This window comes from Phocoena phocoena, chromosome 18 (genome assembly GCF_963924675.1).
Source record: "Phocoena phocoena chromosome 18, mPhoPho1.1, whole genome shotgun sequence".
Taxonomy (NCBI): Eukaryota; Metazoa; Chordata; class Mammalia; order Artiodactyla; family Phocoenidae; genus Phocoena; species Phocoena phocoena.
This window is the reverse complement of record NC_089236.1, coordinates 12624708-12648990: the sequence shown is the minus strand read 5'-3', so window position 1 is coordinate 12648990 and position 24283 is coordinate 12624708. Positions and strand designations below refer to the sequence as shown.

The window sequence follows — 24283 nt, the reverse complement described above, 5'->3', positions numbered from 1 at the left end:
ATGAGAAGCCCGTGCACTGCAACAAAGAGTAGCCCCCGCTCACCACAGCTAGAGAAAGGCCACACGCAGCAATGGAGACCCAATGCAGCCAAAAATAAATAAATAAAAATTAAAAAAAAATAACTTCACAACTGCCTATGGAAATGAGCCTCAGAGGCAAGGGGTGATGAAGAGGTTCTGCGGAGGGTGATGTGGAAAAGCAAAGGGCATGAGCCACACCCCAATGGCTTGAAGTCTAAATGAGGGACAAAGAGATGTTGATAGGAAATACAGATCACCATTTCATGACTTGGATACTAGATCAAAGAGTAATGGCAGTCGCTTAAGATAATAGTGAAGTCAAAGGAAAATGTTTAAGATGCTGGAGTTTTGAGCATATTAGAGGCTGAGGACCCAGAAAAGAGGAAGAGATTGAAGATTCAGAAGAGGACAGATCGTGGATGATTATCTGCTGAGAGCCAGGAATTCGAGTGAGAAGATTTGGGGAAAATGGTCTAGGATACAAACAGCTTCTCTGGGGAATAAGGTCAGTTGCTGACAAGTAAACAGGTCATTAGGCAGTATTGGGAGCCCAATCATAAATGTGTACCGGGGCTTCCCTGGTGGCGCAGTGGTTGAGAGTCCACCTGCCGATGCAGGGGACACAGGTTCGTGCCCCGGTCCGGGAAGATCCCACATGCTGCGGAGCGGCTGGGCCCGTGAGCCATGGCTGCTGAGCCTGCATGTCCGGAGCCTGTGCTCTGCAACGGGAGAGGCCGCGACAGTGAGAGGCCCGCGTAACACACACACAAAAAAAATGTGTACCAGTCAATTAGAGCATGGGTTTTATTTTTACTTTTTCTAGCAGCTTGGTAGCCTAGGCAAAAAAGTCAAGAGAATGAGAGATGGCCACTGCCTGTTCTGGTGTTTCCTCTGCAGGAAAGTGAATTGTGACTTCGACCTAGTAGGTCAGTGTCGGATCTTGGCACCAGGAATCCAACAACTCCTCTCGGCCACCAAAATGTGCGGTGGGTATAATCTAGTCACAAGGAGAGGGCAATTAGAATAGCAGTGTTTAAGCCAAAATCAGAGACCCAGTTTATATTGCTGTCTTGGAATTCAAATTTATTTTATTCTGACTTTTATATAATTTGACAGGTAGCTTTTAAATATTGCCAGAAATATGGAAGTGACAAAGTTCGAGTGATAACGCTGGTGAAGAATCGTGGGAAAGGCGGCGCTATTAGGATGGTAATACCTAATTTCAACATTTTTATTTGAAATCTAAAGGTATTTTGAATAACCTCTTTTGCAGATTACAGTACATGTATGTCCTACAGCCAGCTAGTTAAATACTAGTCTTTCAAATTAGTGGTAAATTGCTTTTAATAATAACTTCATGCATATATGTACATATAATATCAAATTAAAAAATACCATGCCATATCTATAACATACCGGGTGACTCAGGAAAATGTTTATCTTATTCAAAGTTGAAAACATTGCCCTCTGTCTCTTATGTGTCTTTGACATAGTTACCAGATAATAAGATTCCATGATTTTTTGCAGTTTACAAAATGCTTTCATGTATTGAGTTTTACCTATATGAAGGTGCTATGCAAAACATGGTAGTGTGAATTAAGATAAATCTGGGACTTCCCTGGTGGTCCGGTGGTTAGGACTCCATGCTTCCACTGCAGGGGTCTGGGAACTAAGATCCCCAAAAACTGCACAGTATGACTGAAAAAAAAAGATAAATCTGATATGGTCACTCCTGATGTAATTTACAGTGTAATACAAAAAGTGATTGTACTTATGAGAGAGGCACAGATGAGGTACAGTAGAAGTTCCAGGAAAGAAGAGGTTACTTTCAGCAGAGGCATATCAGGTAGGAATCAAGATACACTGAAAAGATCTAAAAGCAAGATATGTGAAAGAAAATCCAAACAACAGTGCCTTAAATGATGTAGAGGTTAATTCATTTATTTTGTGCCTCCAAAAGAAGTCTAGATGTAGGCAGTGCAGGGCTCATTCAACAACTCCGTGTCCTCAGGAACCCAGCTTCCTGCCTTTTCGCTCCCTCTTCCTCCTGCCCACCTGCATACAAAGTGACTGCGGGAGCACCAGCCATTACCTCCTCATTCCAGACAGGAAGGGCAGAGGGCAAAAGACGCACGCCAGTTAGTTTGTCCCTTCTAAGGAACTTTCCCAGAAGCTCCACCCAGTGACTGGCCAGGGTCACAGAGCCGCCCCTATTTCCAAGGAAGGCTGAGAGATGTTTTTTCTGACATTTTCATTCTCGGCCAAATCAGGGTTTCATTTGTAAGGAAGAAGAAAAGAATAGGTATTAGGTAGGTAACTAGCAACCTTGGGCACATGAGTAAAATAGCAAACTTCACAAAAGATATGTCCCTGAAGCCAGGCCTCCAATGATGGTGAACACTGGCTTCCGCTTGCTGACTGATTATTTTGAGCTGGACAGCAAAAATTTACCACTTCAACATAATTATCACATTTAAACCTCCTCACATCATCTCAGTGAGTTAGGTCCTATTATTTTGATTATATAGATGAGGAAATTGAGGCATAGATAGGTAAAGTGACTTACTCAAGGTCACATAGATATTAAGGCAAGATTTGGATTGGGTTGATTTAACCATGAGATCGTGCTCTTCACCTCCCTGATCCCATATGGAGAAAGATTTGAGAGAAGAGCATGCCAGTCAGCAGAACAAGAAAAGACAGAAGTAGGAACTCTTGGGGTATGTACTAGAAGCAGTGAGTTTTCTCTGACAGGGTCTCAGGATATGCAGAAAGGAGAAAAAGAAAATAAGATTGATGCAATGTCATCGTGGGCTTTAAATGCACCCATTCATTTATTTATTCAGCCCACATCTGAGTGCTCACTAAGTGCCACGTACTTCATTAGAGATGCCAAGATGAAAGATACCTGTCCTGTCCGTAGGGTATCATAGTTCACTAGTGTTATAAATGCTCCAGTATAAATGCTCTGGGAGGAGCAGCAAAGACTTCCAACAGGAGATAAATTCTGGATGGACTCTTGAAGGAGGATTAGGAATTCTCTAGGCAAAATTCGAGGCAGGGAGCTTGCAGAGGAGAACATGAACAAAGACACAACAAAGGAACTTCTAGTGGTACATGAGGCTTGACTTTAGAGATACGCTGGAGGGTTATGTGGGTGTAGATCACAGACTTTAGGCTAGGTAGGGGCTGCTAGACTTTCACCATTGACAGTGACAGCAGCCAGCGCAGTGGTGTAGGCAAGGTACCATGAATATTTGGATTATGATGGTGACACAACAGAGGAAGAGGAAAAGACGAATATGAGAGGTATGCAAAGTGAGGTAGAATTGTGTCAGGTGATCGGAGAGAGCAGTGAGTTACCAGTAAGTAGCCTTGGGTACCTGAGAGGGGGAGGATGTCGTTAGAGAAGAGGTGAAACACTGGAAGATGAGCTGGTTTAAGAGACAATATGTTTAGTTGAGTTTGAGCCATACTGAGTTTGAGATGCCAAGTAGTGGTATCCAGAATAGCCTGGTGGAGAGGGTGTGAGAGTCATCCACATGTATCAGCTGAGAGTTGAAGCCATTCAGTTGGCAAGGAAGAGGGTATAGAAGAAAAGGAGGGCCAAGAACCAAGCCTTGGGGCAAAGAGGCACATGAGGAAGAAGAAAAATCAGAAAGAACAGAGGGGAGAGGGTGTGACTGCATGGACAACAGTGGGAGCAGCTAACTTAGACTCTTTCCAAAAAGTCTGGCAGTGAAGTGGAGGCCATCCAGATAGGATGGGAGAGTAGCAGGCATTCAAAAGCCCCCTTTAGAAAAAGCGATGAGGTGGCTGAAACAAGTTTGAGGGCAAAGGCAATTTTCCATTAATATTGTGTAACAGCCTACAGTTCAGCCTTATCATGTATCATTGAAATAGTCCTTTATTGTTTTTTTTATTTCAAACATACAGCTACAGATTTTGTGCCTTGTAATGTTTACTCTTTTCCAAAACTTGATAAAGTTTATAGATTAAATATAACATTTTTATTTCTGCTTTTTTACCCATATTCTAACAGATATGATAAAGAAAATTATAGATACTAATTAGCCTTATACTATACAATAATTGGTCAAATTTCTGTCTAGATTTGTATACACACATCTTATCTATAGCCACACTGCTGAGTGACATCAAAGCTGTATTCTGTATCAAACCATAAATATATTTACACTTAAGACACACTGTATTCACTCACATGCACCATGAAATTAAGAGTTGATGCATAAATCACTTTTTGGCCTTTTGGCTAAGATCAAGTGAAGAGTTGATGCATAGTTTATTTCTGGGTGAAATATACACTCGTAGAGCCATATTCTGCCCAAAAGACCAATCAATTCAAAATTGAATGGCATAATTTAGCTAAGTGTCAGATGCCTCAGATAACAAAATAACATTTGAATATATCCATACTTTCTAAATTTTAGTGACATTCCACATTTATTTATTCAACAATTAATTTAAGATACTTTAGATTCCATAATAAAAGATACTGAAGATCTATCATGTTATGATGCATGTCATAGCAAAGCTATCTATGTTTTGTTCTTCATATGCTGCTGTAAGGAACCCCTGATCCCTTTTATGCAGCATAATCCATATACAATACAGATATAATATTTATGATAGGTATTTTACATTTTTATTCTTACTGATGCAGCATATCTTTAACTTATCCAAATCTATTTTCTTATCTTGATATTTTCCAAGGTATTAATAGTATGACTTCACAAAGTTTTAAAAATCATGAAATAGACATTAGCTACTTTTGGAAAGATCTTATCAATGTAATTTGCGTTCAGTGAACTACGGCTTCTTTCTGCCATTTCATACCTAATATTTAATTCTTGGATATTTTAAGTACAAACTCGTATGTCACCGAATTTAACCTTGATTTTAAGCAACTTTCTTTTCTTTGAAATTTTTAAATCCAGGGTGTATTCAGTTCTCGAGGAAAAAAGATCCTTATGGCAGATGCTGATGGAGCCACAAAGTTTCCAGATATTGAGAAATTAGAAAAAGGACTGAATGATCTACAGCCTTGGCCTGTGAGTATAAGAATATAGTTTAAACAATATTCATTAAAGAATAGAGGGGGTCTAAAGTAAAGTTAAAATGATATTTACCTGTAAGTTAAACAATTGGGAGATTTTTTTTTTTTTGGTGTGAAATTCCTGTATACAGTCCCACAGAAGAGCTAATATTTTATTATAAACATTTGCTGATTTTCTGAGATTCACTTGACAATTACTTATTTAATATTCTGTCCGTCTCTCTCAATTTTAAATTGCTTTACTTCTACCAGAGTTTTAATATTTATCATGCATATTTAGCTAAGTCTTTTATTTAAAAGCATAGACTGAGACTTCTGGGTAAAGATGTGAAATGAAACTGGATCACCAGACTCTTGTTTTTGATGAAACAAACAAAAACAAAACACAAGCAGCAATCTCTCAAAAAAAGATTATGTGTAAGTTCGTGCCATAACTTCAGAAAGTGGAGGTTGACTTTCACTCAGTATAATACATTTGACTTTCATCCAAATTGCTATGTATATCAGCAATTTGTTCCTTTTAATCACTAAGTAATATTCCATTGTATGGGTGTACCACATTTTCTTTATCCGTCCAGCTGTTGAAGGACATTTGGACTGTTTTCCAGCATTTGGCAATTATGAATAAAGCCAGTATCAACATTAGTTTAAAAAAAAAAAGTAGAGGTTGAGGAAAGAAAGAAAATCTTGGTGCCATTCCCACCTCTTAAAAGCCATTTAGAGAAAGAAGATGAATTTTTCAAATTCTGAGCGTTTTTAAAAATATTCCCAATCTAGAAAGAATCAGACTTCAAGAATGAGTTAGCACCCATAGACAACCGTATCCCAGGATTCTAGCAGAAGCGGAAATTGCTAGGGCTCGCCATTGTCCTGGCCTCAGACTGGGTTTGGGTTGATCACAGATCCACATGATTGGATCCATTCCTCAGAGGAGTGTACCCTTGTCCTTGTACAGGGCACGACAAAATCTCACAACAGCAAGGAACCCAGATAACCCAGGAAAGCTACATAGAGCTTTAGGGTGCTCCCCGCCACCACCAAGTATAATCCTCAGGCCTTGAGACTCTAGTTCAGAAGGGAAAAATAGGTATCACGAAAGGTAGAAGTTTATCAAGGAGAATTCACCTATACTGTACAAGAGCTACCTATGTTAATCATGACAAAATGAAAAGAAATAAATGGCAGCTACACCAACATATTACTACAGAAAAAGAATTAAAGAAAGTTTCATACAAAAGGAAGATAAACCCCATCTGAAAGCCAGTGTAATCCAAGGAAAAGGATAAAATTACATAAGAGTATTTTTGCTAAAGAAATAGTACTTAATGAAAGTAAGAATTCAGCAACACAGGCAATTTGAAGGTGAGATGACAATTGCAGATTTAAGAAAACAAATTGAGGGCCAAAATAAGATCAATAAATGGAACTATCCATGAATGAAATAGACCAAATTTAAACCTAATTATTATATTTGTTAAAATATTATTATATATTTGTTAAAATAATCCCTGATCATTCAAAAAGTAAACAGTTTAAAACACCACACATAGAAAACCTATTAAAGCAAAATATCCAAAACCCAGAAAATTTAATAATAATTACAAAAATTCATCTCATATTTCTCTTCCTAGGAATAAATATCTATTTAATTTCATAGTTTGTGAAATATTGTTTCTTCCTCCACCATCACCCATTCCCATTTGTTTTTTCAAGATACTAAATAAATTAACTAATATCATTCTTAAAAGAATTAGTTTTGCAAATATCCCTTTTACCTGTGCTATTCAAAGCAGTAGCCATTTGTGGCTATTTAAGTCAATTAAAATTAAATAAAATTTTACCTCTTCAGTCTCACTGACCACATTGCAAATACATGTGGTTAGTAGCTACCTTATTGGCTGACACAGATGTAGAGCATGTCCAAAATCAAAGTGATTTTGGACAGTGAAATTATTAAATTATTATTGGATATGTTACATGTTCACTCTTACTAAAAAAAGTATGTCTTTTTTCATCTCTTAGTAAATCATGATAAGCTAAAAGAAAAGTCCAACTGGTGAAATTCTTGGGTTTGATATCCTAGTTCTCTCCAGACAATCTATGGAGACTTGATATATTTCTCCCACCTTATTTCTCTACCTTGGGGACCCAAGAGTGGGAGGGAGAGTGGAAGGTGTCAGATTGTTAGCTGCCTATATGTCATTCTGTGGTGGGGCAAAGAAAAGTTAAATGATTCAGCCAAAGTCAGGGGGTGAACCAAACCATACACTGGAAAAAAAATCTGAACCTTCCTCTTGTAAATCCAGGTCCTCTGAAAAGGAAAGGAGTTCTGATGTCATCTTTTTTTCTAATCCTAACCCAATTTACTGCATTGTTACTATAAATGTTGAGTTTTTGTTTTGTTTTTTGTTTTTTTGCGGTATGCGGGCCTCTCACTGCTGTGGCCTCTCCCGTTGTGGAGCACAGGCTCCGCACGTGCGGGCTCAGCGGCCGTGGCTTACGGGCCCAGCCGCTCCGCAGCATGTGGGATCTTCCCAGACCGGGGCATGAACCCATGTCCCCTGCATCGGCAGGCGGACTCTCAACCACTGCGCCACCAGGGAAGCCCTATGATGTATTTTTAAATCCTCTGGAGCTAGTCCTTCGTCACTCTTAGAATTTTCTCGGCTCTTCTTCGTTCTTTATTTTTCAATATTAACTTCCAGATCAGCTTGTCTAAATCAATGAAAAGTTATTTTTATGTTTTCATTGGTATGGCGTTAAATTTAAAGATTAGCTTAATGAGCATTGCCTTTTCAGTGCTGTCAGTGCATCCTCTCATCCATGGTCATGGCATGCCCTCTGTGGCTGGATTTTTTTGTTTCTTTTGGTTGCATTTATATCTTTATTTAGATCTTGCCACATTTCTTGTAAAGTTTATAGATTTTTCTTATTGATGTTATAAATACTGTCTTTTCTTCCATTATATCTTCTGATCACTGTTTGTACATATGAAGGCTAAAATATTATATATATATTCATCTTGTGCCCACTCATCTTTTTACATTCTCTTATTGTTTGTAGTAGGTTTTCAGTTGATATTCTTGGGTTTCCATAATGTAATGATTATATATAAAATCATACCATCTACAGATAACCCTTTTCTTTCTAATACTACTACTTTTTCTTATAATTATATTGATACAGTATTTTCAATTAGAAAAATCACTTAAATATATGACTTTTGAAATAATGCATGCCCCTTATATTTAGCCCTGAATAGTGTCATCTTGGTAAATACAATTAGAGTTGTTTAAGTTGTACATATTCTGAATTCCTCAGTAAATCTTTAAAGATATTTAATGTTACTTTTTTAAAAAATAGTTTCTAAAAAATGAGGTATTCACATTGAAAATAAATATTTTTATTAATGATACTTATTTCACTGCTTTTTTCCTCAGGATCAAATGGCTATTGCATGTGGATCTCGAGCTCATTTGGAAAAAGAATCAATTGCTCAGGTGAGGCTTTCATCATGGATCAGTTTTCTCCTTTTTTACATATACATTAGCATGAGATAAGCTTTCATACTTAATCTCATAAAGATGAGGTTCCTTTCAGAAGAAAGGATTAGCATATTCAGAAATTGATTTTTTTTTTTTTCATGAGTATACAGGGAGGATGTAGACTTCACTTTGATTTTGGATACAAGCAGCTCTTTTTTTAAGACACAAAGAGAGTCCCCATTCAGTTATTATATAAGGCAAATTTCTCCAAATGATCCATTTTTGAACCTATCAACTTGCCTTTAATTTTTCTCATGTCAGCATACTTAAGTACTATATTTTAAGTTTTATTCAAAGTTTAAATTTGTTTTTAACTGTTCCTCTTAGAAAAGCATTATACCTTCAGATTTGTAAAGTTGTACTGCCCTTTTTAGTATATTCAAAAAATTGACTGAAGACATGAACTTCTTCAGGTTGTAATTTACAGATCAGGCTAAGAAGCTGGAGTAACTTTGAGGAAAAAAATATAATAAGGAACTACTTTATGCAGTATTTTTTATTTTAATTATTTTTTCACTTGAAAACGTAGACCTAATGTATCAAGCTCCGTAATTGTCCATTATATTCTTAACAGTTCATCTACTAGATTGGTCAAGTAGATCAAGAATAAAGCCATATTTTCAGTGCAAGGTCAAAATTATCTGGGGTGTTTTGTTTGTTTGTCTGTTTTTTCTTTAATGCATGTTCTTAGGCCAATCCCAGACACTAAGTCAGACTCTAGCCACGGGACCAGGAATGTGCCTTTTTAACAGTTTCCCAGGTCACCCTATGCATACCAGAGTTTGAGAACCAGTGGAATAAAAGATTGAACCTTTCCCTTAGTGATTCTGAAGTAGGACATGAAAATATTCTCATTTTTTCCCCAAGATATACTGATGGCAGACTCATAAAATCCCTTAAGGATTTTGCTCAAATGTGGAAACCTGAACTTTCCTTTTTTGTTTTTGTTTTTTTTTTTCACGGTACGCGGGCCTCTCACTGTTGTGGCCTCTCCCATTGCGGAGCACAGGCTCCGGACGCGTAGGCTCCGCGGCATGTGGGATCTTCCCGGACCAGGGCACGAACCCGTGTCCCCTGCATCAGCAGGCGGACTCTCAACCACTGCACCACCTGGGAAGCCCCTCCTTTTTTTAAGAAATAAATAATTTTAACATCTTCAGCATCTAGTCCAAATGTAACTCTATAACCCTATGGACTGTTATTGGTGTTTCAAAAAGGTTAATCTGTTAACCATAGAGAATCAAACTCCTAGAAATTTAACACTGAAAGAGTTTAGAGATTAGCTAGTCCAACTTCATCACTTTACTGATACACAAGAGATAAGGAAAGAAAAAGTGCATGTGCAAAATGTTCAGCACATTATTTATCATTGTGAAATACTAGAAACTATAAAATACTAAATCCCAACACTAGAAAGTGTACATATTTCCCCTGGACGAAATGTCATGCAGTGATAAAATAGATGATAATGGAGACTGTATAATCATGTTGGGAAATACTAAAATATTAGGTTGTATGGAGAAAAAAACAGCATGATATTGTAAATACAGTATAATTGTGTAAAAAACACTTAATGAAAATAGACTGATGTTAATTTAAGGGTTTTGTGAGTAAATTTGGTCCTTTTTTAAAATATATATATAGATAGGGGAAAAGAGGATTATCTACTTGGAAAGGAAAAAGGGTTGGAGAAATAGGAGGCAGTAATTAGGAAGCAGTTGAAGTAATCTAGGCAAGAAATAGTTGGGACCTGTATTGTTGGTGGCAGTAGAAAAGAACTGTGGTTTTTGACTTTGTTTTTAACGGTGCAAATTCTCTCACTTAGAACTTCCATTGGTTGAAAACTCTTTGAATTTTTTTCCAGAATAGTAAGATGAGGCTGTGCTATGGTCTGAACCTTCTTTTACCTAGTGATGCTTTTAACCAGTCATCAAAGGATCTATTCCAGGATCTATGCGTTTATAATTTATGTTGTCATCTATCCATCCATTCCTCCATCTGTAAAACTTAGTTACTGACATAGTGCTTTTGGACCCTACAGAGGCTGCTACTCTAGAAAGAAAGGGTAAACTGGTCCACTGACTAGAGATCAGCAGTTGTCCTCTGCAGATGCTATGTATAACTCCTGCTGAGTAGGCTTGTAGTTCAAGTCCAGGTGATTCTCACAGAACTATACCTGTCTTATAGAAGGTCATCTCCAAGGGGCAACACAACCATCTGCCACGTGTCCAAGAAAGTGTGGCGTGGCCTTCCACTTCTCAGCCATTAGGGTGTTCTCTTAATGTGCCATAGGTAATATAAATCCTGCATGGTGATCGATCTGTGGACAGTGAGAAAATTATAAAAGTATTAATTAACCAAGATAGTAAACAGCAACTTCAGTAGCCTAACTGTGTAGTTTTCATTCTTATCTGTCCTAAATACCTTTACACATATTCTCAGTTAATCTCACCGTCTGTTCTGTTGCTCTCTTGGAAGACAAACATGCATGATACAGCACCATTGGAGTCTTTCAGGCATCCTTAAAAGTGTTCATATGCCCATGTGTTCTGTATAACAGTTAAAACAGTCATGTTTATATTGTCTGGGTATTCTCAAACTTTCATTTTTAAATGATTCAAAATAGAATCCATTACTGTTTGTTTGATCTCTTTAGATTTTTTTTTGAAGAGTCTGCTTAAGTCTTAGGACTTCTTTAACTTCTCTTTTTGAGATAATAAAATTACCAGTCAGCTTTAAATTTCACCTGAATTCCTTGTTTACACTTCATAAACATTAGAGATGATTGTTAATATTAAAGCAGTGAATGTTTTTAAATATCTACTTCAGAAGTTCATATGCTATTCTATGACTTTGTTACCTTCATTTAACTAAATAAGTCTATCCTGTAGTATGTTTTTAGATGTCTTCTAAATTCTAAGATATTTTGCCAAGTTTTAAAAATTAAAGAAAGTTCCAGTTGTTTGTAGATTATATTGTTATGCTTTTCAATATGTTAGAAATGAAATAAGTTAAAGTCCTCACGTGAACTCAACATGTTTCTGTTTTTTAAAAAAATAGCCATTATCCTAAAACAAACAAAAATCTATTAACATCCAAGCAAAAGCAGTCATGAATATTTTCATTTGGTTACTAGTAAGCTCATCTAAATCATGTTAAAAATCATTCAAGGAGAATAGTTTATAGGTATTATTTTTCTACCTTTTTTTTTGCGGTACATGGGCCTCTCACTGCTGTGGCCTCTCCCGTTGTGGAGCACAGGCTCCGGACGCGCAGGCCCAGCGGCCATGGCTTACAGGCCCAGCCGCTCCGCGGCACGTGGGATCCTCCCGGACTGGGGCACGAACCCATGTCCCCTGCATCAGCAGGCAGACTCTCAACCACTGCGCCACCAGGGAAGCCCAATTTTTATTTTTCTGTCTTTTGATTTCTGTTTGTTCCTTTCCTAAGCATAAATGCTCTTTTGGAGATTTAATCTGTCAACCAGTATTTATTGGAAATATTTTAAATGAAAGGCACTGAGCAAGCTGTTGTGAGATTCCCAAAGTATTTTAAGATGAGGTTTCTGCCCTATCTGCTTAGAGAGGTAAGACATACTTACATCAAAACATAATTAACGATTCTAGGTGATCAGTGATAAGTGCTAGAGCTTTTCAAAGAGTTTGTTTTATGTACCCTATAGATAAGTATTTTATTCTTCCTTCCCTTCTTGCCCTATTTAATACACAAGTGAAACTGTGGTCAGGAGGTTAAAGTGAGCTTTCAAGCCTTCTTCCCTTATTAAAAGCTTTTATTAAGTTTCTGTTACTTCCTGTACCAAACACTTGGTTAAAGCCTTTAATATTATCTCATTTAAACTTTACCTTTGTGAGGCAGGCATTTTCATTCTAGATGAGCAAAGTGGGATTTAGAGAGTGGAAGTAACTTGTTCAAGGTCAGCCTGCTAATCTTTTTTGTTTTGTTTTGTTTTTTATCATTTTTTTAAATAAATTTATTTATTTTATTTATTTTTGTTTGCATTGGGTCTCCGTTTCTGCGTACAGGCTTCCTCTAGTTGCGGCGAGTGGGGGCTACTTTTTGTTGTGGTGCACGGGCTTTCTCATTGCGGTGGCTTCTCCTGTTGCGGAGCATGGGCTCTAGGCACGTGGGCTTCAGTAGTTGTGTCACGCAGGCTCAGTAGTTGTGGCGCACGGGCCTAGTTGCTCTGCGGTATGTGGGATCTTCCTGGACCAGGGCCCAAACCCATGTCCCCTGCATTGGCAGGCGGATTCTCAGCCACTGCACCACCAGGTAAGCCCACAGCCTGCTAATTATTAATGGAGCCAGAATTCAAATATAGGCCTGCTCAGCTCCGTGGCTTTTCTCCCATCATTTTTTCACTGTTGAGTCATGATTTTGTTCAATGGTGATAGAAAAAGACATGTGAATGAAGAACAGTACTAAAGATTACAATAATGAAAAAGAAAATCCCAAAGGAGGAAAGGACTTTTATTTAGTAGGATAAGATATTAAATATTCTGCATAGACTTTTACTGGTTTGCTTATGTGCATATGTAATATATCATTCCATGGGTCTATTACCATAATTATAGAAAACTCTAAGAGATCTTATATATTTTTAATCCTAAATATGGAAGTCTTGAATTCAGTGATAGTTAATGATTTTTTTTAAGTTTGCATTGTTTAATGAATAATGGAATTGTGTCATGTATAATGACTAATAACAATAGTGAATTCTCAGATAGGATTAGACAACTTAAGTTTAATATCCAAAGTATTAAAGAACTTTCCTGTTAAAATATATTTAATCAGAAATATCTGTCATAGTTAGAGACACTGGGTTTTTGTTTCAAAGTCCTTTCTACTCTGTGACACTCGGCTGTACCTCTTCTATCACATCCTCATTAGCTAGGTATCATACTTCAGGTTGAAATCTTAGTGTTTCATTTTTCCAAGATATTCTGGTAACTCACCTTTTTTTGAAACGGAAATGTGTTTGGGGCACAAAATATAAGGTGAATGAGATGTTCTCCTGGCTCAGAGCAGCCCTCCAACTGCTGTGGTACATTTCTGGCGCACTGAAGCCCTGACTCTCATAGGCACTGTGATTCTTCTTGTCTGACTCCACCTCCAGGAAGTGAGTAACTACTTTTCTAGCCTCTGTCCAGCTCCAAGCATTAGGCGTCCTCACAGTTTCTAGAATAGACTTTGCCAGTGCAGCTAATGGAACAATGGCGTTCATGTGTGAGATCTACCCAGTCAATTAAGTATTAAGTTGCAGTTGTCTACAGCCAGGTGTTTTCAATGTCTCCTTTATAGATAAATAGAAAAGTCATTTATATTTTGTCTTTGTTTCAGCGTTCTTACTTCCGTACTCTTCTCATGTATGGGTTCCACTTTCTGGTGTGGTTCCTTTGTGTCAAAGGAATCAGGGACACACAGTGTGGGTTCAAATTATTAACTCGAGAAGCAGCGTCACGGACGTTTTCATCTCTCCACATTGAACGATGGTAGGTTCCTAACCGGAATGTGTCTGGTGTATCTTATACAGCAGTTTCTCCAGGTAATGGGCAGCAGCCCTGTAGTCCCATAATGAACATCCAGGTTTAAACAAAATTGACACTTATATATGTAAACTTAATCTGTACCCTTACAGGTTTGGTTCTTATTTATCTCAAACCAAACATAGGGTATAAAGTTATATATTTACCTTAATTGTAGACAGTATAAATTGAGAGGCTTGAAAACATCCTGTTACCTTAAGCTTCCTTTTTTTCCTTCAAAGAAAAAGCTCAGACATACCAAAGCAGAAGAGGGTACCCACTTTCTCTTCTTTCCTTTCTTTTGCAGGAGTAAGTTCCCTCTCCTGCCTAAGACCAATCCTTGGACCTCTGCATCCCCTTCCACCTTCTAACAACCCAATCCTGTTCACTTACTTTCTCTCCTGTGTATTTAGCCTTTTCTCTCAACCACATCTTTCCCATCAGTTTTTTCAAGTTTAAATTTCTCTTGCCATTAGAAAAACACCCTCTCCATTGACCCCTGCCCCCAGCACCCCTTCAACTCTAGCCCTCTTTCCTTTCACAGTGAACCTTTTCTTGGAAAAGTGGTCCATATTCACTGTCCCCATCTTCTCGCTTCCCACTCACTCCTCACCCATCCTCCCATCTAAACATCTAGTTACCCTCCTATGATTAAATCCAATGGTCATGTTTAAGATGACGACTTACCGTCTCAATGAACCTGTCAGCAGCATTCGGCCTCTCTTTGTCCCAGACCTCGCCTCGGCTCCCAGCCTGTTTAGGGAATAACAGTCACATAGAAGCCTGAAACCTTGGAGTCATTACAGCCTTCCCCACAGCCCCTCCGTATATCCAGCCCATGACCGAGGCCTGTTGTTTTGAGCTTTTATGTCCCTTCATTCCTCTTCATCTTCACCACAATCCAAGACATCAGTTCCTATGCTGCAGTCCAAGGGGACCCTTCAGAAATTAGAAGTGATCAGTCATGCACCTCTTCTGCTTCCCATTGCCTTTCAGTGCCTTCCAAGGCCTTGAGAGGGATACCAATAGGCAGTATCAGTATTGATATTACGGTCTGGCCCACCTGAGTCTCCATGTGCGGATTCTTCCTTCTCACCACCCACTGCCCCTCCGTCAAGGGCTCCTTATCCTTCAGATCTTCGTTAGGACAACCTGCCCTCACTCTCTATACCAGATCAGATGCCCCTGATTGTATGCTGCTGCAGTGCCATAAGCCATTCTCGTAGCACCTGTCACATCTGTAGTGTTTTATTTGTGTAATGTTTCTTTTTCTCTATTAAAACATAAGCTCCACAAGAGCAAGAATCCCATCTGATTTTGCTTATTGTATAGCAAAGAGAGTGCCTGGCACATCATAGGTACTCAGTAAATACTGTTGAAAGAATACTTACTGTCAGTACCGGGTTCTGTGTGAATTCTGTTCATGGTGGGAGTCTGCATAATTATTCCAGTAGATGTTCATTTTTATAGTCTCTATAACTTTCATGTGTCTATTTGCAAAGATTTGTTATCTCTGCAGAAAGAGATGTCATATAATCTTCCCAAATAACTATAAAGAAACTGTAGTTTCAGAATTAAAATTATCAAACATGTTTTTGAATCTTTCTTTCCTAGATTAAAATTTTTTAAGTAATGTATATTTGGTTTTAAATTCTAGATGCATGTTTCTATTATGTTAAAGAATAAAATATATTGATAGTTAATGGACTCCAAAATCAGAGGATCTTATTTATTAAGCCACTCTAGAAATAAAGTCCTCCCTCTGCATTAGATATTTTTCAGTCAGTTGTTATGTCTCCATCTATGGTCAAAGAGCTAGGTTCTTTGTAGTTCAAAAGGAAGGATTTAAAAATGGAGAACATTAGGGTTAGGGTCGATGACTTAAAAATTATGAAGTTTCCTTATCAGGACTGTTGTTAAGTCAGGATTGTTGTAAGGCAGCATTGTCCAACAGAAATATAATATGAGACACAAATGCAAGCCATATGTGTAATTTTACATTTTCTAGTAGCCACATTAAAAAGTAAAAAGAAAGGTGACATTTATTTTAATACTGTATTGAACACAATATAAATGTAGTCATTTCAGCATGCACTCAGTATGAAAAAAATACTGAGCTATTTTACATGCTTTTCTTTGTACTGTGTCTTCACCCTACAGTACATCTCAATTCGGACTAGCCACATTTCAGTTGCCCAGCAGCCAGCCACATGTGGCTAGTGTATTGGCCAGCACTGTTTCAAGGTTTTATGGGTTTTTTAAGTTAAAAAACATGTTTTTATTTTTTTCTTCTTTAAATTTTATGTTCATGTGCATGCCTTTTTAATTATTTATTTGCAATTTGATTGGCATAATATTGACCTTAAAATTTTAGCCTCTCACATCTCTCTTTAGGGTCCAGTTATGTTTATGTTGTGCCCATAAAGGAGAACCTGATTAGCAGTATACCCTTCACCACAGTTATGTTTCATTGTCTTTATTTAAACATCTCTGTTCCTTCACTTCAATCAAGAAAGACTAAAGAGCAGATTTGTTTTTTCTTATGCAGCATAAGTTTTAGAAACCAAATTGTGCATCCACTCATTTCCATATGTGTCTTCTTAGACGGTTTTTTTAAGAGGACTTGTTCTAAAGATTCACAGAAATTTTTCTCGTAACTTTCAGGGAATCCAAGTCAAGTAGAGTTTCTAGGTATTAAAACACTTCAAGGTATACGCTGTACTGCTGAAGTTAAAAGACTACAGGCATCTCTTTGATTCCGAATTACTTGAGTATGGGTAACGTTAAATATTAAATATAAATATGTATATAAAATCTCCATCCTCTGAACTCTACCTCACCTAAATTCTTTCCATTTAATGTTAAGGTATAATTTGACCCAATTTATGAATAATTTTTTAAATGGATTCTTTGAAATGTATTTCTAGTGAATTTTTAAAAATTTTTAATCAATGTTATTCATATTTATAATTTAAAGTCATTCCATCAGGCTTATAACAAGAAAACAGTTGTCCTTTGCCCCATCTCCGTCCATCCCCCATTCCTGCTCCCTCACTCTAGTCACTTTCATCTCTTTACTGCTTGTTTGTGGTGTTTGCTTTCACATTGAAAACAATGGGTCTGCATAGCTACGTCTCAGTTTTTCAGTTTTAGATATTAATTTCCACAATAGGAAATCAATGGACAAGTATTTCGTTCTCTTAAACTCCTGTACACCCTCCACAGATATGCTCCTAATACAGTTTTAAAATAATGTTTGCTTAGCTCAGCATTGATCGTTATAGCTGGGTAAAGAGAATTCAAATTTGAGCCGTAGCATGCAATGGGATTATATGACCCACATAGTTGTAGTACTTTTTGTTTTTCTAAAGGTAATAACTGGAGTTTTTTGCTGGCATTACTTGACCGTGGATCTAACACTTGTCCTCACTCTCTGACAGAAGCATAAGTTCCCAGACACATCAGATTATGCCTCAATTCCATCTTTTTCTTGGAGATGGAAAGCCTTTCTCATTGGCTCTTTCTTTCTAGTTGTGTCCTGGCCTGCTGCAGCTCCTGTCCTAGATCTTGTTTTCCTTGGTTTCCATCCTAATTTAGTAGAGCACACCTCTCTTACACCTCCTAAAAAATATGAGAAAGACACTGCAAGACCCCACATGTAGAGACATGCCTTGATTCTACCCTCATACTTGTTTACCGGTTAGCTGGAGAAAGAGTTATAGGTTGGAAATCCTTTTTCCTCTGGATTTGGAAAGCATTGCTCTGTTGTCTTTGGCATCAATGTTTCTGTGGGAAAGCCCACTTCTGTCAATAATCTAATCTTGATTCCTTGTCTATGGCATGTTTTTTCCACCCCACTTTGGAAGCCTTTTATTCAGTGTTTTGAAATGTCATGATTCAGCGACTTAACGTGGCTCTTTTTCATGCATTTTGTTGAGTACTCAGGAGGCCCTCTAAGTCTGGAAACCCATGTCCTTTAGTTCTGAGAAATGTCCTTTATTCATTTCTTCAATGATCTCCTCTGTCTTTTCTCTCTTCTCTCTTATAAAACAGATATAGAGCTTCCCTATTGATCCTTTCATTTTATTTTCTCTCCCTCTTCCTATTTTTCTTCTTTTGAGATGTCCTCAATTTTATCATCTAACCCTCCTTTTAAATTTCTATTTCTGCTATCAAAACCTCAATTTCCTGCAATTCTTATATTCTAGTATTCATTTTTCTAAATCTGTTCTTGTTTCATGACTACAGTAGCTTCCACTAACACTTTATTTTCTTCTTGCATTGTTTCTGTTGCTCCACTTTTTTTCTTTATGTTTGCTTTTATCATTAACGTTTATCCTCAGATATCTAGTGTGGTGCTAAAAATTTTAGCTCATCAGCAGCTGGGTGCGTGGTCAGCAAACTCTGACTGACTGATAGATTTCACTACAAATTAAACTAGTGGGGCCATTTTGTGTGGGTAACTCCCAGCTCTCACTATGTTTGGGGCTGGTCATTTTCACTAAATTGGGATCCTTCAATTTGCTGCCTAAGAAATATGATCCTGGCTGCCAGCATTCACAGAACCGGCTGGAAGAAAGGAGAATCTCATACAGATTTTCAGTGAGCCCTCCGGTTTGCAGCCCACCTGCACCTCCACTTACAGAGGTCACTTGGGCCCTTGATGCCTGAGCCTCGGGGGCTCTGTGGTGCCCATTAACCTGCTCTGGGCTTCTCCCTCTGCCGTTGTCTACTTTCTAGTTACCACTTGTCTAGCTACTTTCCAACGTTCACATTTTTTGTTACTCTCATCTTCTCCTCTTTTTGTTCTCGTATGGTTATCCCATCATTGTCGTTTTAATTTTAGTGGGATTTCAGGAGGGAGCAGTAGGGTGTGTGTGTGTGCCATGTTTAGCAGAGTCTCAACACACTCTTTGTTCTTCAGAAATACATCTGTTCCTGAGGTAACAGCTGTATCAGGAACTGAATAACAAAAGAAAACGTGGTGCCTCTGCCCTCCCCACATTTACCAAAACTCAAGAAGTCATTTCAGTTGGAGAATAACCCTTATGCTGCTTCTCTTTATTGGCATAAGGTTCCATCCAGAAGTACTTGGTATTTTAACTATAATGTTTCCTTTGGTAACAGATTGGTCTCTTATTTGTAATATGGTGATACAAACTGCAGTTTTTGTTTTGTGGTTTTTTGTTGTTTTGGGGGTGTTTTTTTAAATAAACATCTCATGTCTTCTAAAATGTTTAAGGGGAGAAGTGTATAATAAAAATAATAGTTTATAAGATGAATAGCCCTTTCAGTTTTTTTAATATAAAAAAATTAATTTGTATTTCAGTTTATCAGTGGTTTTTTACCCCACTCCTTTTCATTCATCATTTTTATGTTGTTTTGTGTCTTTGATGAGTCACTAATTCTATATGATATCTTTGGAGAAATACGTAATAATCTTGATCTGATTATTAATTAGCATTACTCAGCAGCCCATTAGGTAACTTTTTGGTTTTATGTTAAAGGAAAGTTTTAAGGGTTAATATTCAAATTATTTCCTTCTTTCACGAGTGTCACAATTCTACTTAGCGGAAGTTTTACTTAGTCCTTTTAGAAACACAAAGAACACTTTTGTAGATGGTTTTATCATCTTAGGTAAATATTTTATTAGGATAAGGAAAAGCATTAAGTGTTTAAAAAAAAATAGTTTTCATATTGAATTATCCAAACACTTGGGATTTAAACTAGTTGCATAATGGATGGTGGTGGTATTGTAGCCAAGAAAACAAAACTCCCAAATTCAGATTGTCTGGAATCAGGGAAATCAGATAGAAGTGGATTTTAGGCGTTTTCTTGTTTGTGCTCATATCTTAAAACCAAGCCTGGGAAGTCTGAAGTGTGTTCCATGCAGTCTAGAAAGTGGGGCGTTTCATGTCTCAAGAATGAAAGCAAAACAGTGAAAGACTTCAGTGCTTTTCGAGACAAGTAGAAGCATGAAGCGCAGCACAGGCAGTGGTGCTTCTCTTTCTGAGTTTAATGCCAGTGAAAGGAAGCGACTGGTTGAGAGAATTTTGTAAAAATCCAGGAAAACTTCTAAGTCAGGATTCAAAAATGTTAAGGAAAGCAGATTCGACGAAAACCAAAGGGCTGATTGAAGAGGAGCTTTTTAAGAAAGAGTCTTTCCTAGGTAGAAGGAAGGCTGAGCTGGGAATTCAGGCTAGAGATGATTTTAAGTGTATGTTAAAATGAGACAACGTATCTAATTCCTATGTATATATGTAGTTATACCCACGAGGCCTTTCAGGCCAGCCTAAACTGGCTTTTCACTTCCGCCAGCTGCCAGTACTGTATTGGCCAGGACGGCACTGGGGAGGGGAAGAGGGAAGGCAGGCCACAGGGACCCCGTACTTAGAAAAGAAACCTTGATTCTTTGGCGGTAGAAGAATGTAATCAAGCAGCTCTAAAGTGACTGAGAACATTTTCTCCTAGTGCTTCTCAAGGTTCTGTTTTACCAGCTCTCTGAATCAGTTGAAAATGCGATCAGTTCTGTTTCTTGAGCTAGTTAAGGTTGGGATTTGAAAACCATCAATCTTGAACATTTCCAGGATTAATTTTCTCTTGGAGCCCAGGAGGCCATTTTTACCTGAGAGTTTCTGAGTTGTGACAGAGACGCCATATTTCTCATTTATATGTTATGCAGTGACACGCGATGTTATATTATTTGCCTTGAAGCTCCTGAACTACTTTGCTTTTATTTGACCTTATGTTTATCTGGCCTTCACTTTACAATATAAGCTTTTATATCTGCTGTGTAAGCTTCTTTAAAATATGCCAAAGTAGAGATTTAATTACACTCTGTTTGTCTTTTTAAAAATAAATAGCAATGTATTTTCTATTTCAGGGCATTTGATGTAGAACTGCTTTACATAGCACAGTTCTTTAAGATCCCAATAGCAGAAATTGCTGTCAACTGGACTGAAATTGAAGGTGAGTATATTGTTTACATTACAGCTGATCTTAAGTGGGGGAAGACGTCAGACCATACAGTTGTCCAGTGAAGTCAGCTGGCTTTACTGTCACCCCAGCTCAGCTGTCCTAACTCAGAGGCAGTTTCATAGACAGTAAGTACTGCCTACTAATCCTTGCCACCCTCCTCCAGCTGGCTTACTGCCTTCTGTAAGCCCATAATTCATTCTGTAAATGCCTTCTTCTCCTAAGAGAAGAAGTCTCTTCTTAGGGTCTTCATTAGGCCTACTGGCTTGCCTAAGCAACTCAATAAAAACTTGTACAGTAGACAGGATCGTGGTGATTTCAGGCTAGAAGCAAGGTGAATAGTCTTCAGATAAACTTTATTGTTTGTAATACCAGTTTTTTTTTAGTATTATTTCATTACTCAGTGAGTTTTGAGTACCTACAAACCACTGTGCAAAGCTAAATAAGGAATTAGTTGTTTTTACTCCAAATGTCCATAATCCATTCACAGCCGATTTTTAACTGGCATCTGTACACATATCCAAAAATGTAAAGATTTCTAAGATTTAAAATGTGAAATCTGTCATACTTCCGAATAATTTCTATTCAGAAAAGCTTAGACAGCGCTCACTGTTTACAATTTAAAATATATTCTATTGTTCTCCTTTGCTTACCTTAGAATGATCCTAAATTAATTCACAGTGTAGGAGCAGTTAACTGGAGACTTTTTCAAAGTCACCTCTCCCCCAGGTAAGCATGGCCTCCTCTTGAAAAGTCACTGTTGAAGTAAGCAACTTCACATGTTTAGGGACAGAAGAAGGTTAAGAACCCGTCTGGAAATCATACAAGCTATGTAGACCTCTTGGAGTCTTGCTGAGTCATACTGAGTTTACAGCGGTTTGACTCACCTCCACAGTAGCAGCCTAGATCAAACGGGATGGGAAGCAGGTGAAAGGATGCCTCAGACTCGTTAGGATCAGCTCGGTGGATGTGTCTGTGTTGATCTGTGCCCAGCATAGACTCTATGGGAAGTTGAAGTGGGGAAAAGTAAAAATATTTTTCATTTTATATCAGTTGCTCACTTGCATTTCTCAGAGAGTTGAGTGTTAAATCTCGATAACCAGCACTTAGCAGTTTTTCTGTTAATCATCCCCAAACCCTCAGCCATATACGATCGGTGCCTCCCCACTAGAGCAGGGCCATCTGAAATTCTCATGGTTTAGATCCTCCCAAGTTTTATTTCACTTCAAGGTGTTTTGTTTTTGTTGTTTTTAGAGAAACCACTCACTTTGGCTTTGAAGATATTTAAATCTCTTATCCATGATTTAAATTAATTACGGTGGATGTGTTAACTTCATTGTGGTAATCATTTCACAGTGTATACAGCTATCAAATCATCACGTTGTACACTTTAAATACATTTCAGTTTTATTTGCCAATTACACCTCAGTAAAGCTTGTGGTGCGGGGGAGGGGTGGGAAGAAAGGAACAGAGAAAGAAGCTAGAGCATTTGGGCTTCAGTCTGGAAATTGTCAGTGATCGTCCTGTGGTCTTTACCACTTCACTCTACCATCCAGCATGCCAGTTACCTGAGATTGGAGGGCAAGGCAGGTCTGCTTCTGACTTACCAAAAAAACAATTCCAAGGGGTAAAATCAAGGAATATAAGCTTTTAAGACATGCTCAAGGAGGCAGATCTCATGCAGTCAGCTACACTTGGCATGTTGCCATTTGACAACCACTGGACAAGAAGATGGCCTATAGCTAAGGTGTATTTATTTTATCTGATTGAGAGCCTTTGGTAGAATTAGAATAAAAGTTGGGTTTTTGTCTTGGCTTTCTTATCTCAGATTATTAATCTGTACTTGTATTATGTATAGAGGTGTATCTTATTCTCTGTAGTACATGAGATTGAAAAGCAGTGTGTAAAACATGAAGATTTGCCCCCAAAAATCATTTTTAAATGTACAAAGGAATTGTTTAACAGACATACATATATAATATAAATAATGTAAGTTAAATTAAGGTGACTAGAAGCTCACAAAGGTCGTGACTTCTAAAATACAATTTTAAACTGTTATGTTTCCTGAAAATATATTTATTTTTAAATTGCAGGTTCTAAATTAGTTCCATTTTGGAGCTGGCTACAGATGGGCAAGGACCTACTTCTTATACGACTTCGATATTTGACGGGTGCCTGGAGGCTTGAACAAACCAGGAAAGTGAATTAGGTTATTTGCCATCTTTGGTTGTATTCTTATCCATCAGTGTCACATTATTTCACTTGAAATTAAAATTTTAAATAAAGCTGGAATAAAACTGTTCCATTGTATGCCTTTTGATAATTTTAAAGAATTTACTCCAGCAGTACAAATCTTTATACCTCTTTTGGACACAAAAATTTTTAAGGTGTTTGTAACAAAAGTCAGATTTTCTTTTGCTTTAGCAATTTTATTCGTTTAGATTAATTATCATTATGATTCTGAGAAATACAATTTTTAAACAGAAGACAGAAGCTATTATTCTTACTCTAAAGTGCCTTATTCTCATGAACTTAAATATAAACCACAATCATATAGGTGTTCAGGGATTTAAAAATAAATGTTTAAATATATATAAATTTACCAATATTAAACCCATAAAACTTTTTCATTCTGTAAAAGTCTAGGAAATTATGTTAAAGAAAGGATATAGGCTTGCTCACAAAGGTATCCACTTTCTCATACAGTCTTATTTATCTCCTTCCAAATTTTTCTTACCTCCTGGCAACCCTAACCTCTTGAGTTCATGTTAATAAAAATTGGAAATTCTTTATTAAAAAGAGAAAGTTTTGCGATATTAATAAATGTATTTACTTAATAACATCAGAAGCCTGTGTTTTTTTTTTTTTGCGTTACGCGGGCCTCTCACTGTTGTGGCCTCTCCCGTTGCGGAGCACAGGCTCCGGACGCGCAGGCTCAGCGGCCGTGGCTCACGCAGCCAGCCGCTCCACGGCATGTGGGATCCTCCCAGACCGGGGCACGAACCCGTGTCCCCTGCATCGGCAGGCGGACTCTCAACCACTGCGCCACCAGGGAAGCCCCAGAAGCCTGTGTTTTTGAGAAACTAAAGACTAAAGAATAGCAATTATAAAACAATGATTAT

General features: G+C 37.7%; 1 protein-coding gene across 3 annotated transcripts in view; it reads left to right on the top strand.

Annotated features, from left to right (window-relative positions):
• ALG5 (ALG5 dolichyl-phosphate beta-glucosyltransferase) overlaps window positions 1–23458 on the top strand; it is a 33277-nt gene extending 9819 nt beyond the window's left edge. The window contains exons 5-10 of one of the 3 annotated variants that reach the window (XM_065895971.1): window positions 1138–1230; window positions 4980–5093; window positions 8539–8598; window positions 14002–14153; window positions 21070–21155; window positions 23255–23458. In XM_065895971.1, coding sequence (XP_065752043.1) covers window positions 1138–1230; window positions 4980–5093; window positions 8539–8598; window positions 14002–14153; window positions 21070–21155; window positions 23255–23370 — 621 coding nt within the window. In that variant the 3' untranslated portion in view covers window positions 23371–23458. The remainder of the gene's footprint in view (window positions 1–1137; window positions 1231–4979; window positions 5094–8538; window positions 8599–14001; window positions 14154–21069; window positions 21156–23254) is intronic. The other 2 variants (XM_065895972.1, XM_065895973.1) reach the window with 2 other exon arrangements.
• The last annotated feature ends 825 nt before the right edge of the window (window positions 23459–24283 follow it).